Genomic DNA, 15,402 nt, shown 5'->3' with positions numbered 1-15,402 from the left:
TATCAGGGCCTGCCATATTCTACTTTGGGGAATCTCCAACGCCTGATTCCAGAGCGGTTAACCCTGCCTCAACCTGCAGTTTCCAGCAGCTACTAGCAGCGAAGCAGCTGCTCTTAAACTAACCTGCAGATAGTATGCAGTAGCTTTCTCTTCCTTTATCCTGGAGAGAATTCTTATGTTGTTTGTGGAGGTAGGTGTTCCACGATAAAATTTCATAAACAATTAATTAAAATCAACTGACAATCTCCTTATTAGATTTTTCTTTTCCCTATTTTAGCGTTTAAATCGCCAACCCAGACAGGATCTTTCAACACAATTTGAACAGTACCATTGTTTAATTGAGCCAATCAAATACACAGGTACATATATCTTTTGCTTTTTCCTCCGCTACTGCACAATAGACACCCTTGTGCCCAAATGATCTGTCTAAACAATAGAATGCACAGTAGTGCAAACCCCCAGATAACTGGCCATAACAACTGTGTCCATAATATGTATAGAAGATTGACCCATACAATTTAAAGTGCGTGATAAAAAACGTTGGCTTATAATAGTATCTCACCCCCACAGACACCTCGAAGTATCTCTGGTCCATACATATGACTACTAAAATTTCCCCTGGAAAGTAAGAATCAAGAGTTCCAACAGGCTCCCAGCTGGGAACTTGGAGAGGTAAGATATAAATTGACTGTTATACCCCAAAATAGAATCGAGTTCCTAGATAGGTACCAGAATGGTTAATAAACTCTCCCACTATTTGGGACCCTCCTTAGATGTCCACAGATGGACGACACACATAGGACCAAAGACTAGGGTGAAGTTAACCCTTTATTAGAATCTGTTAGATAATGGATAAGGGTCATGAATTGAGACCAATAGGTCCTTCCGCTTACCACTGTTTAAGTAGTACATTGCTTTCTTTTTGTTCACTAGGAGTAATAACATTACTTAAAATAATAGATAGCACTTATGGTAATAACTAGCTAACAAGCCTTAGAGGCATTAACGAATACACCCTACCATATGGGACCCCAGTTAGATCTCCACAGAAGATTTATATACATAGTAACAATAACAAAGTCAATCCTTATTAGAATCTGTTAGGTAATGGATGGGAGCCAATATTTGAAAATATAAGACTCTTTTGCTCATCGCTTTTGAAGTAATATTTTGCTTCCTTTTTGTCCACCATGAGTAATACCATTTTAATAAGTAAGAGATAGGACTTATGATAAGAAAAAGCTCACAAGCTTGAGAGGTACTAATGCATATACCCTACCAATGTTTAATTGTTAGTTGATGTAAGTGTTTTAGAAATGTCATGTACTAGCATTACAGTTGTGGAAATGATCTAAGTGAACGGATGATTAATTGTATGTATATTTATCATAGGGTAATCTCTCAGAACCAGTAACCAGACAGACAACATATTTTAGTCTTGACAAAGGTGGAACATATCAGTGTCCAGTACCACCGAAACGCGTCGACGCACAACTTTTTGTACAATTCAAGTCTCTTCCACCCTTGTTTATATGGAATTTATGGTTATACAACAGGGGTGTGACGAAATTGCTAATTTGAATGTACCAGTGTATTTTACAATTTTTAATGTTTTACAACAATTTTGTCTGTCTTTTGTTATTGTGCAGGTCACAATAGTCAATATTAATTGTTAGTTAAAAAAATTTTTAATATAGGGTATATGAATGTTTATTGTTTTTACTTTTGTTCTCTTTCAATAATAAAATTTGTTGTACCGAATGCTTTGGATTGTATTTAGTTCATGATTCTGATCATATGATCTAGATTGTATTATTGTATGATTGTTAATTTCATTCTCTTAAAGCTAAGTTTTAGCTTCTCCGTATAGTCAACAAGGGAATCAATCTTTTCTTGGCTTAACACCCTAGTTCCCTTGTTCCATACAAGGGGTTCCTCTCTTTTACAATTATAATAACTAACACCACCACCTCTCGCAGCAGGTCTTTTTTTGACTTTAGGTACTAGCTACTGAGGCTAATTGCAGACCCTCCAGGATATCGCGATTTCGCGATTTGCCGCGAAATCGGCACTTGTGTAAAAATGCCGCGATTTTTACAAAAGTGCCCGCGAAATCGGCACTTTTGTAGAAATCGCGGCATTCATACAAATATTTACACATTCTTTTATAAACACAGCATGGATTTAACGCAGATACTCGCAGTACCCAGCAGATAACGGCGGAGCAGTGGTTACAAACAGCATGTTCACTCTCACACATTGAGCCACACCTGCGCCGCCCGCACTGCCCTTTCGTGCCTGCTTCTGAAGCCTCTCTCCTGGTGTCTCTAAGGTACATAAAGGACCCGTCATCATTTCCGACCCTTTTGCCTGGCCTGGCAGCGCCCCTTCTCGACCCCCTGCCATGCCCCCGTCTCCTCAAGAACCCTTATAACGATCTACATTTTGTAATAGGGCCATAAAAAGCCTGCGTATTTGGAAGGCAAGGGCGATCTGTTTATGACAGTTCTTAATCTCCACTTTAAGGAAAGGGTGACAGAGGGGGGAACTGTACAAACTCAGGGAAGGGGCACACTGAGCAACCCCGCACACGGAAGTGGAGCAGGGCGTTAGAAAACAAGCACAAAATGCCACTTCCGCTTATTGAATAATTTCAGTGGTCCGGCTATATTTATAAAAACAAATGATTGCCTTTATTTTGGAACAACCCCGGAATAGGCATATTCCCCTCCATCTGCTTGCACTGCTATGCTTCCTTTTAGAACACAAACGGTGTCTATTGCAACACTATTTCCAGGTTGCTGCCAAAATGGTGTATCATTCAGTGCCTAAGGAGCGGTCACCATCTCTGTAGACATGGGGTCGTGGGGGGAGGGAGAATTGCGTCTCACTCATTCCTGTGATGGGCAGAGCTGATTGACAGCAGGACATAAACCTGTCCTTTATGGGGCATTCTTTGCACTTTTATAGCCAGCGAAATCAGCTCGAAGGGGGCCTGGTTGCGCGAAGCCTGCTATTCCGGGCCTAGTTTTAGCCCTGAACTCTTTCACAATAGGGGGGGGGGGGGGGGGGGGGGGGGGAGGGGGTAGAATGGTGAGAGCCCCCCCCACCCACCCCCGAGTTGGTGGTGATATGGCTTGTTTCAGGTCTTGTGTAGGGGAGGGCCCCAATACCTTCAAAGACCTCCCAGGAACAGCTAGTGCACGCTACCCAGTGCCGCCCACCCTTCCTTTTTCAGGGTGCAGCAGTACACCCCCTGCTAGGCTGCAGTGTCATCTCCACCTTTGCATAACTAAAAGTGCACGGTTAGAATAAAGAACACACAAGTGACGCAGTCAGGGAGCAGGGGATGAGGCGATTCCACCGTACCAAACTACCAGTCCGGGAAACGGTCTGTGGGCGGTAACTTAATATAACCACAAACGTGTACCTGGGAATGACAAAGACGTCTCCACATCCTAAGGAAGGCAGCCGTCCGTCCAGTCATGTTCCCGCCGCTCGACAATTGTATCGATCTCGGAAGGATGAAATGCTGAATAAACCCTCTAACTTTGAAACTGTGAGCATGGGGTCGGACACAGACCACTGGTAGCGATGCTAAGCCCACTGAGCCAACAGCAGCGTAATTAAACACAAACTCATGTTTTGGTACTGTTTAGCAAAGTACTCAAACCTTCAACTGTTAGAGTAGCGACAACGCACACCAGGGTTAGTACATTACACAGACCCTCCAGGCTGCAGTACTAGCTGGAAAAAAACTCCTGTACAGTGAGGAGGTGTTGTTGCAACAACAGGGGAAGGATGGGACAAGGAGCAAGATACAATAAAATATGGACAGGAAATAAATATTCCATCCTAGTTGTAGATTTGCTGTGAAACTGCAGCAGCCCATTATTGTGAAGCACACGCTCGAGGGAAACAAAGTGTCTACATTGTAAATAAACCAAATATACATAGTTTCATGGTGTTAAATAACTAAAAAAACTAAGATATCTTTGTTTGTTGTCGGAAAAATTGCCACATAAAAGGCCGCAAAATTGCCGCTAAATTTCCATATTTGTGCCGCTAAATTTCCATTTTTGTGCCGCTAAATTTGCTAATCCATGCCGCTATATCCTGGGGGGGTCTGTAATGGACTACCTTCTGAAGAGGTCTGTGCGTTTGCCTGTTCGGCTGCGCCTAGTTGAGACAGAAGCACAGGGCTCTTTAACAAAGAGAGTAGTGGCCATTGTAAGGGCCAAAAGCATGACAATGAAAAACATCACCAAGAAACATACCCACAGCCCGCAGGAAGTCATTGTACTGGCTGAAAGTCATAAGCGGCTCCGGCAGCTCTCGCAGCCACTGCTTCAGGATTCCAGTGATCGCATGAATTGGATAGTTTTCAAGCTTTACGGAATTTGGATCTGCAAAGGGAATGACTGGTTTATAAATCAGCACTGGTGATCAAAAACGACAATAACAACGTGCTAAGATAAAAAAACACAATGTATCAAGACTTTGTAGTGTTAGAATTCTAAACATTCCATCAGTTTTGTCTGAGTTTCTTTTAATACACAACTCAATCATGCATGACTTCAACACAGCAAAACATGATTAAGCAGCACGTCCAGGGTCAGCGAAGTGATCGTCAATTGTTGATACATGAATTGGTAGATTTCTGGCTCCAAATGAACAAGTTACTTACCTGCTGGAATTCTGTTTCTGTGGACAGTCAACCTAACCAAAGGTTCCTTACTTTTTAAAATTCTGCCAGGCACCATGCTGGATCGAGAAATGTTTTCCAGCAAATTACCTCATGCGCTAATAGCTGATGCCGTTGGACCACCGTAGCTGCCTCGCTCCCCTCCCCTGAAGTGACAGCGGCGAGCCATATGTAGCAGCCACAAGTATGAAGACATCAGTTTACAACAAAACCTTCTGCACTGTAACGTTAAAGGAGGAGTACCAGTAAAGAACAGTGATACTCTGCAGAATCTAACATGGAACCTTATTAATACCTATAAGTCCACTCCACGGAACGGGGAGGATGATGGTTCAGTTATGAGTCTGCAGTTAGAGAATAGTATTTAATAGAAGAGAGTTACCAAAAGTGAGTAACTTGTTGGTCTGATGGATACATCTAACCATAGAGACTTCACTTTTTGAATAGATACAAAGTTAGTACCTCCTAAAAGGTGCGAAGGTCAAAGGAGTCAGTTTGACACCGGAAATCCTGCAGGATCGAGTGGGCCAACTGGCCCTCCCTGCAATCCAGTGAATCCTGCCTGGGGAAGGGGTGTACAGATAGATGTCCTGCACCGTCGCACCACTGTTAAAGTTGGCCTTCGCTCGGGTAGAATGAGCCTGAACGCACTCAGGAAGCTCCTTATCCATGCCATAACACAAAGCCATAATGCAGAGAATGAATTCAGCTGACTAAGGTCCTTGTGGACTGCTCTTCCATTCTCAACACCACTGAAGTCCATAAAAAGCTGATCATCCATCCGGTGCTTCCTGGTCCGATCGATATAAAGCCGAGGGCCCACTTGGGGTCCAACCGGTACAAGCTCTTTTCCTTCTTAGTGGGATGTGGCGTAGAGAAAAAAGTGAGGCTCATGAATGTCTGCCCCACATGGAAAGGCAACATCACTTTTGGCGGAAATGATGCCCTAATGCAATGACACTAGAGCCGTTTTCTGTTACTTGTACCACCTGGCATTGCATCTCAATTGTACTGTGAGCACGGGGTTTTGCGGCTACTTCTACATGCCCAATCATGAACAACTAACGTTCAGGTAGAACCACAACATACCAATTACATCTAAACCAACGTGGCCATACCCTGTAGATTTGCAGGCGAGGCAAATTTTAAGCAGTTTTAAGCTACGACCAGAACAGTGGAAAAAACCTGCAAAAACATTAAACTAGGCATTACCATTCTCTAAGGACTGTTTCAACTCCCTCATACGATTGGCCGCTCCAGACTTCCCGTAGATCCCTTCTGTGAAGAGCCCGTGTATCTCCAGGTACTCTAGGAGTTTCTCCATCACAATGGGGACAGGGTTACGGTCACTGGTCAGAGCAGAAACCTCGACCCCAAAGTGGCGCGAATCCTTGTTCGGCTCGCTCTGGAAGAAGAGAAGGGAAGAAGTCATAAGAGTATATCTGTATCCATAATGGTGTGAACTACGAGCGGTCGTGTGCAGGTTAACCAATCGAGTACTCACTTGTAGGGGTTATGCTGCTCTATTTAGGCAACAGTTGGGAACTATATGCAACCTAGTGGTAGTAGACAATATACAATACTTACAGCTTTATCTGTACTCAAAACCCATAGATAACAAGCATTTGCAATGCAATAGGTCTCGCATTAGGAAAGTTCGAGCTATTGGTCTTGTAAATGACATTTTTTTTATTTATGTGTTGGTTTTGAAAATAAGGCAATTAATAGCTTTGTCATTTACAATGCCAATACTTGTAACTTTCGCAAATGTGACACCTATAGCATTTGTAATGCAACATGTTTTGTATTTATGTGACTTAGATGTATTGATATTACAAATATAACAATGGCTTTTATTTTTTTTAAAATAATTAATACTTAAATAAAAGTTATTGTAATTTATAATGGCAATAGCTTAAACTTCAGTAAGTAACTTTTGTGAAGATTATGTTCAGTGTATTTTATTGTGGCGAAAATCCAAGAACAGAAGTGAAATATTAACATATTTTTGTGACATTTGTAATAAAGCTTGACACATTGAGAGAACATATTTGAACCAGTTGTTGTTGAATAGTTGCACAGATTGATGCTGTGGTGGCGCTGAGTGATGTTGTGGTGGCGACGAGTGATGCTGTGGTGTTCAGTGATGCTGTAGTAGCGCATAGTGATGTTGTGATGCCCCTGAGTGATGTTGTGGTGCCCCTGAGTGATGTTGTGGTGTCCCTGAGTGATGTTGTGGTGCCCCTGAGTGATGCTGTAGTGGTGCAATAGATAGAGTGAGGGCGATACATAGATAGATAGAGTGAGGGAGATAGATAAATAGAGTTAGATAGATAGATAGAGTGAGGGAGATAGATAGATTGAGTGAGGGAGATAGATAGATTGAGTGAGGGAGATAGATAGATTGAGTGAGGGAGATAGATAGAGTGAGTGAGGGAGATAGATAGAGTGAGTGAGGATGATAGATAGAGTGAGTGAGGATGATTGATAGATAGAGTGAGGATGATTGATAGATAGAGTGAGGATGATTGATAGATAGAGTGAGGATGATTGATAGATAGAGTGAGGGCGATAGATAGAGTGAGGGCGATAGATAGAGTGAGGGCGATAGATAGAGTGAGGGCGATAGATAGAGTGAGGGCGATAGATAGAGTGAGGGCGATAGATAGAGTGAGGGCGATAGATAGAGTGAGGGCGATAGATAGAGTGAGGGCGATAGATAAGAGTGAGGGCGATAGATAAGAGTGAGGGCGATAGATAAGAGTGAGGGCGATAGATAAGAGTGAGGGCGATAGATAAGAGTGAGGGCGATAGATAAGAGTGAGGGCGATAGATAAGAGTGAGGGCGATAGATAAGAGTGAGGGCGATAGATAAGAGTGAGGGCGATAGATAGAGTGAGGGCGATAGATAGAGTGAGGGCGATAGATAGAGTGAGGGCGATAGATAGAGTGAGGGCGATAGATAGAGTGAGGGCGATAGATAGAGTGAGGGCGATAGATAGAGTGAGGGCGATAGATAGAGTGAGGGCGATAGATAATAGATAGATAGAGAGACAGACAGACAGACAGACAGACAGATAGATAGATAAGAGAACAGGGAGTTATAGAAAGAGGTGGGTGGAAGAGAGCAGCAGATCAGCACTGGAGAAGAAAACGGAGTTGGAGAAGGGGGCAGGTGGAAGAAAGCAGAAGATCAGCACAGGAGAAAAGAACAGGGAGTTAAAGAAGGAGGAGGGGTGGAAGAGAGCAGCAGATCAGCACAGGAGAAGAGAACAGGGAGTTAAAGAAGGAGGTGGGGTGGAAGAGAACAGCAGATCGGCACAGGAGAAGAGAACAGGGAGTAAGAGAAGGAGGCAGGGTTGAAGAGAGCAGCAGATCAGCATGGGAGAAGAGAACAGGGAGTTAGAGAAGGAGGTGGGTGGAAGAGAGGGAGGGCAATAGATAGAGGGAGGGAGGGCGATAGATAGACAGAGGGAGGGCGATAGATAGACAGAGGGAGGGGGATAGATAGATAGAGGGAGGGCGATAGATAGAGGGAGGGCGATAGAGTTTAGGCGGTAGAGTGAGGGCAGTAGAGTGAGGGCGTGAGGGTGGTAGAGTGAGGGCGCGAGGGCAGTAGAGTGAGGGTGCGAGGGCAGTAGAGTGAGGGTGCGAGGGCAGTAGAGTGAGGGTGCGAGGGCAGTAGAGTGAGGGTGCGAGGGCAGTAGAGTGAGGGTGCGAGGGCAGTAGAGTGAGGGCGGTAGAGTGAAGGCGGTAGAGTGGTAGAGTGAGCGCTGTCGAGTGAGGGCATGAGAGTGGTAGAGTGAGGGCAGTAGAGTGAGGGCGTGAGGGTGGTAGAGTGAGGGCGTGAGGGCAGTAGAGTGAGGGTGCGAGGGCAGTAGAGTGAGGGTGCGAGGGCAGTAGAGTGAGGGTGCGAGGGCAGTAGAGTGAGGGTGCGAGGGCAGTAGAGTGAGGGTGCGAGGGCAGTAGAGTGAGGGTGCGAGGGCAGTAGAGTGGAGAGTGAGGGCGGTAGAGTGAGGGCGGTAGAGTGAGGGCGGTAGAGTGGTAGAGTGAGCGCTGTCGAGTGAGGGCATGAGAGTGGTAGAGTGAGGGCAGCAGAGTGAGGGTGGTACAGTGGTAGAGTGAGGGCAGTAGAGTGGTAGAGTGAGGGCGGTAGAGTAGTAGAGTGAAGGCAGTAGAGTGAGGGTGGTAGAGTGAGGGCGGTAGAGTGGTAGAATGAGGGCGGTAGAGTAGAGTAGTAGAGTGAAGGCAGTAGAGTGAGGGTGGTAGAGTGGTAGAGTGAGGGCGGTAGAGTGGTAGAGTGAGGGCGGTAGAGTGGTAGAGTGAGGGCGGTAGAGTGGTAGAGTGAGGGCGTGAGAGCGGTAGAGTGGTAGAGTGAGGGCGGTAAAGTGAGGGCGTGAGGGTGGTAGAGTGGTAGAGTTAGGGCGGTAGAGTGAAGGCGTGAGGGTGGTAAAGTGAGGGCGGTAGAGTGAGGGCGGTAGAGTGAGGGCGTGAGGACGGTAGAGTGAGGGTGGTAGAGTGAGGGCGTGAGGGCAGTAGAGTGAGGGCGGTAGAGTGAGGGCGTGAGAGTGGTAGAGTGAGGGCGGTAGAGTGAGGGAGTGAGGGTGGTAGAGTGGTAGAGTGAGGGCGGTAGAGTGAGTGCGGTAGAGTGAGGGCGGTAGAGTGAGGGCGGTAGAGTGAGGGCGGTAGAGTGAAGGCGTGAGGGCGGTAGAGTGAGGGCGTGAGGGCAGTAGAGTGGTAGAGTGAGGGCAGTAGAGTGAGGGCGTGTGGGTGGCAGAGTTAGAGCGGTAGAGTGAGGGCTTGAGGGCAGTAGAGTGGTAGAGTGAGGGCGGTAGAGTGGTAGAGTGAGGGCGGTAGAGTGAGGACGTGAGGGCAGTAGAGTGATGGCGGCAGAGTGACAGCGAGAGGGCGTTAGAGTAGTAGAGTGAGGGTGGTAGAGTGGTAGAGTGAGTGCGAGCATCAGAACAAACTCGAATTGCTAAAAAGAACTGGTGATTGCCGAATAATCAGCGGTGGTTTTGCTGCCCTTATATGGACACTGGAGGTGGGGGTTTGTGGTGGGCGGTCTGCTTGTTCTGCCTTGCAAGTGCTTTACGCTGTAGACCTGAATTTGGAGTTACCTCTAAAACAGATATACCTTCTACAAATCAAAATATGTTGGCGGGAGCAGGGTGCATTTGGGGTTTCTGGAGGCAAAGGGGTGTGGGAATGACACGATCTGTGTGGACAAGGAGAAGAGAGCCTCTTACATCTCCTATGCATCTGCCCCACACTTCTAGAAATTCGGAAAAGTTGCTGATAAAAAATCAGCTACGGACATGCAGAGCGGCAGTCATACAATGTCTTGGAGGCCACTCCATTGAACTTTCTTGCAAAGCCATTATGCTTTGGAAAATGGCAGCCAAAGAATTAGACAACAAACAAGAATGAACTGGAGTGGTTCAGTTAAGACCGCTTGGACCCTTGTTCTTCTCCTGCACCAACATCATTTCTGGGCCCCCGGTGTACAGTACCGCCTCTCTCTGTTCAAAATTTCCTTTTAATATGAAAGTTTTATCTAATGTATTATCTATGGATGATTATCCAGGTCATGACAGCATTGTGTTTTTATATTTTTTATTTTAGCTCCTTTTTAACCCTCAACAATTTATCTAATTATGCATTTTTTTTTTTAACATGTTTGTATCATTGAACTTCTTCCACTCTTATGATTTTTAACGAGATCAAATAAAAGTATTCCTGACTGACTGACATGATCTGTAATGTACGACTGTCTGCGAGCATTACACAAATCTATCCACATACATACATAAAATTGTATTTGTGTGGGGCTTGGAAAAGAGAAATTACACTTAAGTGCCTGATGCGCAGCACTTTTCGAGCTGAAAAATAAGCGAATCCGCTCCAGATTCGAAGCAACCTGGCTTCTACCAAAAAGTATAATATTGCAAGATAAAAAATGGAACGAGGAATCCTGCCTTAGTTACAATTGTTGAATATCGTCTAAATGAGGCACGAATATTTGAAGATATGTTCTTCTCGGCGTTGTGTGATTATCTTTAAGTTTCTTTTTTAACTTTCACGACAGCTCCGGGGTCTTCCCCACCTGTCATAAAACAGGTTTGTCTTCTTGTTATTATAAATATGATTTATCGTATTTCTTCGTCCCTTCAGTTCACTGCAGCAGCCTGTTGGATTTGCTGCTCGCTTGCCAGTCACCCAGCACACACTCTGCTCTTCAGGCGAGCTGCAGTTGTAAATATGTAACTACAAACTGCAAGGGGCGCCCATAGAAATTCTAAGGAATACTCATTTAGGGCTTCAAACCCCCCTCTTTGGTGCTAGTACTCGGAGACAGGCTGGCTGGGAGGCCGCGTGTGAAGGGCAGGCTGCCGCTTCTTGAAGGTGTTCGAGGCCAGACAGATCCTTATCTGATGCTTATCCAAACATCAAAGCGACCGGCCGCTTTGAGTCCATTTGCCACCCACCATCCACTTCCCGCGCTCCTCGTGGCTCATTGTACAGAGGAACCCGAACAGTGTTTGACTCTAGTAAGCTGCTTTTGGTAAAACACCTCCGTTTCAGGTAAGACAAACACTTAACAGTGTGGATAATAAACATCTCGCTCAAAGGAGGGAGTCTATAAAAATGTTTTTTAACCCTTTCGATGCTGATGACGAGCTCAGCTCGTCATCACCCACGGGTGTCGTGTGCTGATGACGAGCTGAGCTCGTCATGCAAACAGCAAAATGGTAATTCCCAGCACAGGAGGGGGAAAACGCCTAGCAGCCAAGAGGTTAAAGACCTGTAATAATCTCACTCTGCGTGGATGGATATTAAAATCGCTACAATGCCATTTCCCAGCTGATTTTAATGGGAATACATTTCCGGACTTTTATGGGCACTTTAACAAAGTCCTCATTGTATGGACTTTTTGTTTTAAACAGTTTTAGAGAGAAAAATGTCAGGTGATCTTCCCTGGTGTCTGCGGGTGTTTTAAAAGGGAAGTTAGGTTCTTGCTACGGTTTGGTGCCGCGGCATGGAAACTCTAGCTCGTTTTTAAGGTATATTTACTGTCAGACTCCATTATTTTTGATGACCCTTGACAGTTTTCCGGTTAAGTAAACGTTAACTGGAAGATTGAAAAAAGAACTGGTTGAAAGTACGACATTACTCTTTAACATCGATGAAATGACAATCACGCTTCCCCTTAAAAGCCCAGTACATAAAAAAGTTTTTCTCCCCAATTTCAAACTGAAGGACGCGCGTGAAAGGAGACTTCAAAATGCACGTCCATTTATTCTAAAAGCAAGAACTTCCTCCAAGCATCGGAACAAACTCAAGTTGCAAACAAGTGTAGGGTGTGCTGCCACTCCCCAGCAGGGAGTTGAGGCACAGCGGCTGGAACACGGAGGGAGGGGAGTATAGGCACGTAGGGATGGCATAGCATTGTAAGAGGTCATGACAACAAGCAATGTCCTGAGCAAATGGTGGGGCCTGAAGCAGTGGGGTGGGAGAGGTGAGGGGGGAGTCACGGGGAGATTAAGGGACAGAAGGCAAGCGGCCGGGAAGTGCAGGCGGACGAAGGGGGGGGGGGGGGGGGTAGCAGAGCCTTTGAAGAGCCAGAGTCAGTGAAGTTCATAATTAGGGGAGTAGATCTGGCAGGCTGATAGGCAGAAGGCTCAGGCAAGCTCGTGCACGAGGCGTGCACTTCCCAAAATCCTCTGGAGAGCCCTTGCTTGGCCTTAAGTATGGGTTTGCTGCATTAGGGCTCTTTTCCTATTCCTACGGAATAGAAAAGGCGAGCCCTAAAAACATTGTGTAGTACATGCCCAGATAAGAACATTTAGGCAAATAAATATTTTAGGAAATCATAACGGAGGCAAAAAAAACAAGCATTTACAATGCAATGGTTTCGCCTTTTGAAAAGTTTGAGCTATTGGCATTGTAAATGAAAAAATTTGTATTTATGTGTTGGGTTTTGTCATTTACATTGCCATTAGCTTAATCTCTCGCACACCCACCCACCCAGAGCCCCCCACACACACACACACACACACCCAGAGCCCCACACACACACCCACCCAGAGCCACACACACACACACACACCCACCCACCCAGAGCCCCACACACACACACCCACCCACCCAGAGCCCCACACACACACACACCCACCCAGAGCCCCACACACACATACGCACACCCACCCAGAGCCCCACACACACACACCCACCCACCCAGAGCCCCACACACACCCACCCACAGCCACACACACACCCACCCACCCACACACACCCACACCCACAGCCACACACACCCACCCAGAGCCACACACACCCACCCACCCAGAGCCACACACACCCACCCACCCAGAGCCACACCCACCCACCCAGAGCCACACACCCACCCAGAGCCACACACCCACCCAGAGCCACACACACACACACACACACACACACACACCCAGAGCCCAACACACACACACACACACACACCCAGAGCCCAACACACACACACACCCAGAGCCCAACACACACACACACACCCAGAGCCACACATATCAAAGTTGCAGTTCAGCCAAACATGTTAGAATAGTTAAGGATCTCCTAATTGTATGGCTAATTCGGATCTAAACGCTAGGTCAGTGAACCCTCCCCAACTCTCCGTGACCCTCCACCATACATTGGTCTCGAAAAGGAACGGCACTAACCAAGTGGACAAATAACCGTAGGCTTTTAACAGACACATTGACCTACGACTGTTTGAATGGAGAGTTCTGTAGGAACGTTCAGTGGAGAGAAATTGAAAGTTTCCACTCCGAATATAGAGATGGGGAGGTCCTGAACCAATCCCCAACAGGTATGAGCGGCATTCATGGTGGAAAGGCAAACTAACCTGGGTAGAAAACCAGCTGAACATTTATTAAAATACATATTGCCCTCGTGATTCCCCCAAATTATAGATATGAGGACAAAGCTGTGAGTTGATGGAACTACACACAGCTCGATGCCAATACCCTCAAAAGCAGGCGTTAGAAATGTGTAAATTTGCTAATTGCTCTCCACGTCAGATGCCAGAGTATACGTCCGTGTAATTCTGTGTTACAAATTAAAGTTACATGGTGTTAGATCGGTTTAGTTTGATGTGAGCAAAGTAACATTACAATTGCCAGAATTCACCAGGTTGTCAAAAGAAAGCCTCGCCCAGAAACAACGTGCCAAACGTTACCTACACAGTCACTGAGGAAAAGAAGCCGGTCATAAACGGCAAGTTGACACCCACAAAATAACAGCTCCCGCTGCACAACTCAAGCAAGAAGAATGACCTGCCTACGATATCTACCAACTACGTATCACTAAACCCTGCCAGGAGCCCACATGAGAACGCAGAACAGGCCTCACTTAAAAGTGAGCCACGAGGGAGCCATTAAACATGCACGAACGGCTGCCGGGGAGGCTCCCGCACGATTCAACGGAAACCGGGTAATAGTCATTAGAACATTTTTAATGTGTAGCCCCGTTCAGTGCCTCCCCAACTAACCTCAGACAAGGACTGCGTGAAAGAAAGAGCGGCCGCGCCGCCTCCAGCAACTATATACTATGAGCTTGTGACCAATCACAGGCCGTCAGCAGCCGCGAGTCACAGCACGAAGGCCCAGTGCGGTGCCGTCAATCAATCAAATTGATTTATTATTTCTATTATTCTTTGAAATTATTTGGACTTTGTCTGTGCCCTATACATTGCGGATGGAACAGCTTGGATGTCCAGCGCGGTTTGATTCCTACTAAACAAAAGTAATATATTGTTCTGGGTCCAGGAGATCACGCTTGGCAACTTGCCTCAATAAAGCTGTGACCTAGGGGGGGGGAGCGGGAGGGGGAGGGAACCTGGCTCCTTTTTTACCCAGCAGAACGAATGCCGGGTCGGATGTGCAAATTGTAAGCAGGTGTGTAGTGAATGATGAGAGGCGGAGTCGCTGCAGCTTGTAAGCAGGTGTGTGGTGAATGATGAGAGGCGGAGTCGCTGCAGCTTGTAAGCAGGTGTGTAGTGAATGATGAGAGGCTGAGTCATTGCAGCTTGTAAGCAGGTGTGTAGTGAATGATGAGAGGCGGAGTCAGTGAGACAGAGAATTATTTATGTAAATTCCTATCCCAATAGACAGGCGCCGTCCTGAATTCCGCTCGAAGGCGTGCAGCTATGGACTAGTGCCTTGAAGTGTCAAGCACACCGCTTGCTTTCAGGTCCAAATAGGATTCTACAACAGCCTAGGGCAACAGTCTTCCCTACTACACTCCCTAGCCAGTATTTAGATCAGGGACCAGGGAGGGACCAGGGAGGGCCCCCCCCCGTCTGTCGGGTCGATGACGCTGGGAGGGGTCCGTTCATTGTATCCAGTAGAGGCTTTACTGAAGTTGTGTTTTGATGGGTCGGCTCACTTGCTCGCATATACGTGGGAGGGAAACAATATGCATCACCCTGTGGTTGGTAAGAGTGGGTTCGAAGCGCAGCTTTAGGGTGAGTGCCCCAAAGCCGGCAAGAGAGGGGCTTGTGTCGGAGAAAGAGGTTTGAAGGTCTGCCTGTTAATCGCCATTCCATGTAAGTGTGTGAATAAACATGTTGGTGTCCTCTACTTTACTGGAGTGGGGATTTGTGTCAGGGTGGGGTCTCATTGTGTCTCTCTTTGACAGAGCTCTCT

General features: G+C 46.4%; 1 protein-coding gene across 2 annotated transcripts in view; it reads right to left on the bottom strand.

Moving 5' to 3' along the window:
* The window catches only part of LOC147673178 (unconventional myosin-IXb-like), an 83,870-nt gene that overhangs the window by 24,571 nt on the left and 43,897 nt on the right, over window positions 1-15,402 (bottom strand). For both annotated transcript variants that reach the window (XM_086946959.1, XM_086946960.1), the window contains 2 exons: window positions 5,918-6,110; window positions 4,278-4,406 (listed from right to left, as the gene is read on the bottom strand). In XM_086946959.1, coding sequence (XP_086803085.1) covers window positions 4,278-4,406; window positions 5,918-6,110 — 322 coding nt within the window. The remainder of the gene's footprint in view (window positions 1-4,277; window positions 4,407-5,917; window positions 6,111-15,402) is intronic.

This window comes from Lissotriton vulgaris, chromosome 12, assembly GCF_964263255.1.
Source record: "Lissotriton vulgaris chromosome 12, aLisVul1.2, whole genome shotgun sequence".
In the NCBI taxonomy this organism is placed as follows: Eukaryota; Metazoa; Chordata; class Amphibia; order Caudata; family Salamandridae; genus Lissotriton; species Lissotriton vulgaris.
This window is presented reverse-complemented; position numbering and strand designations above follow the sequence as displayed.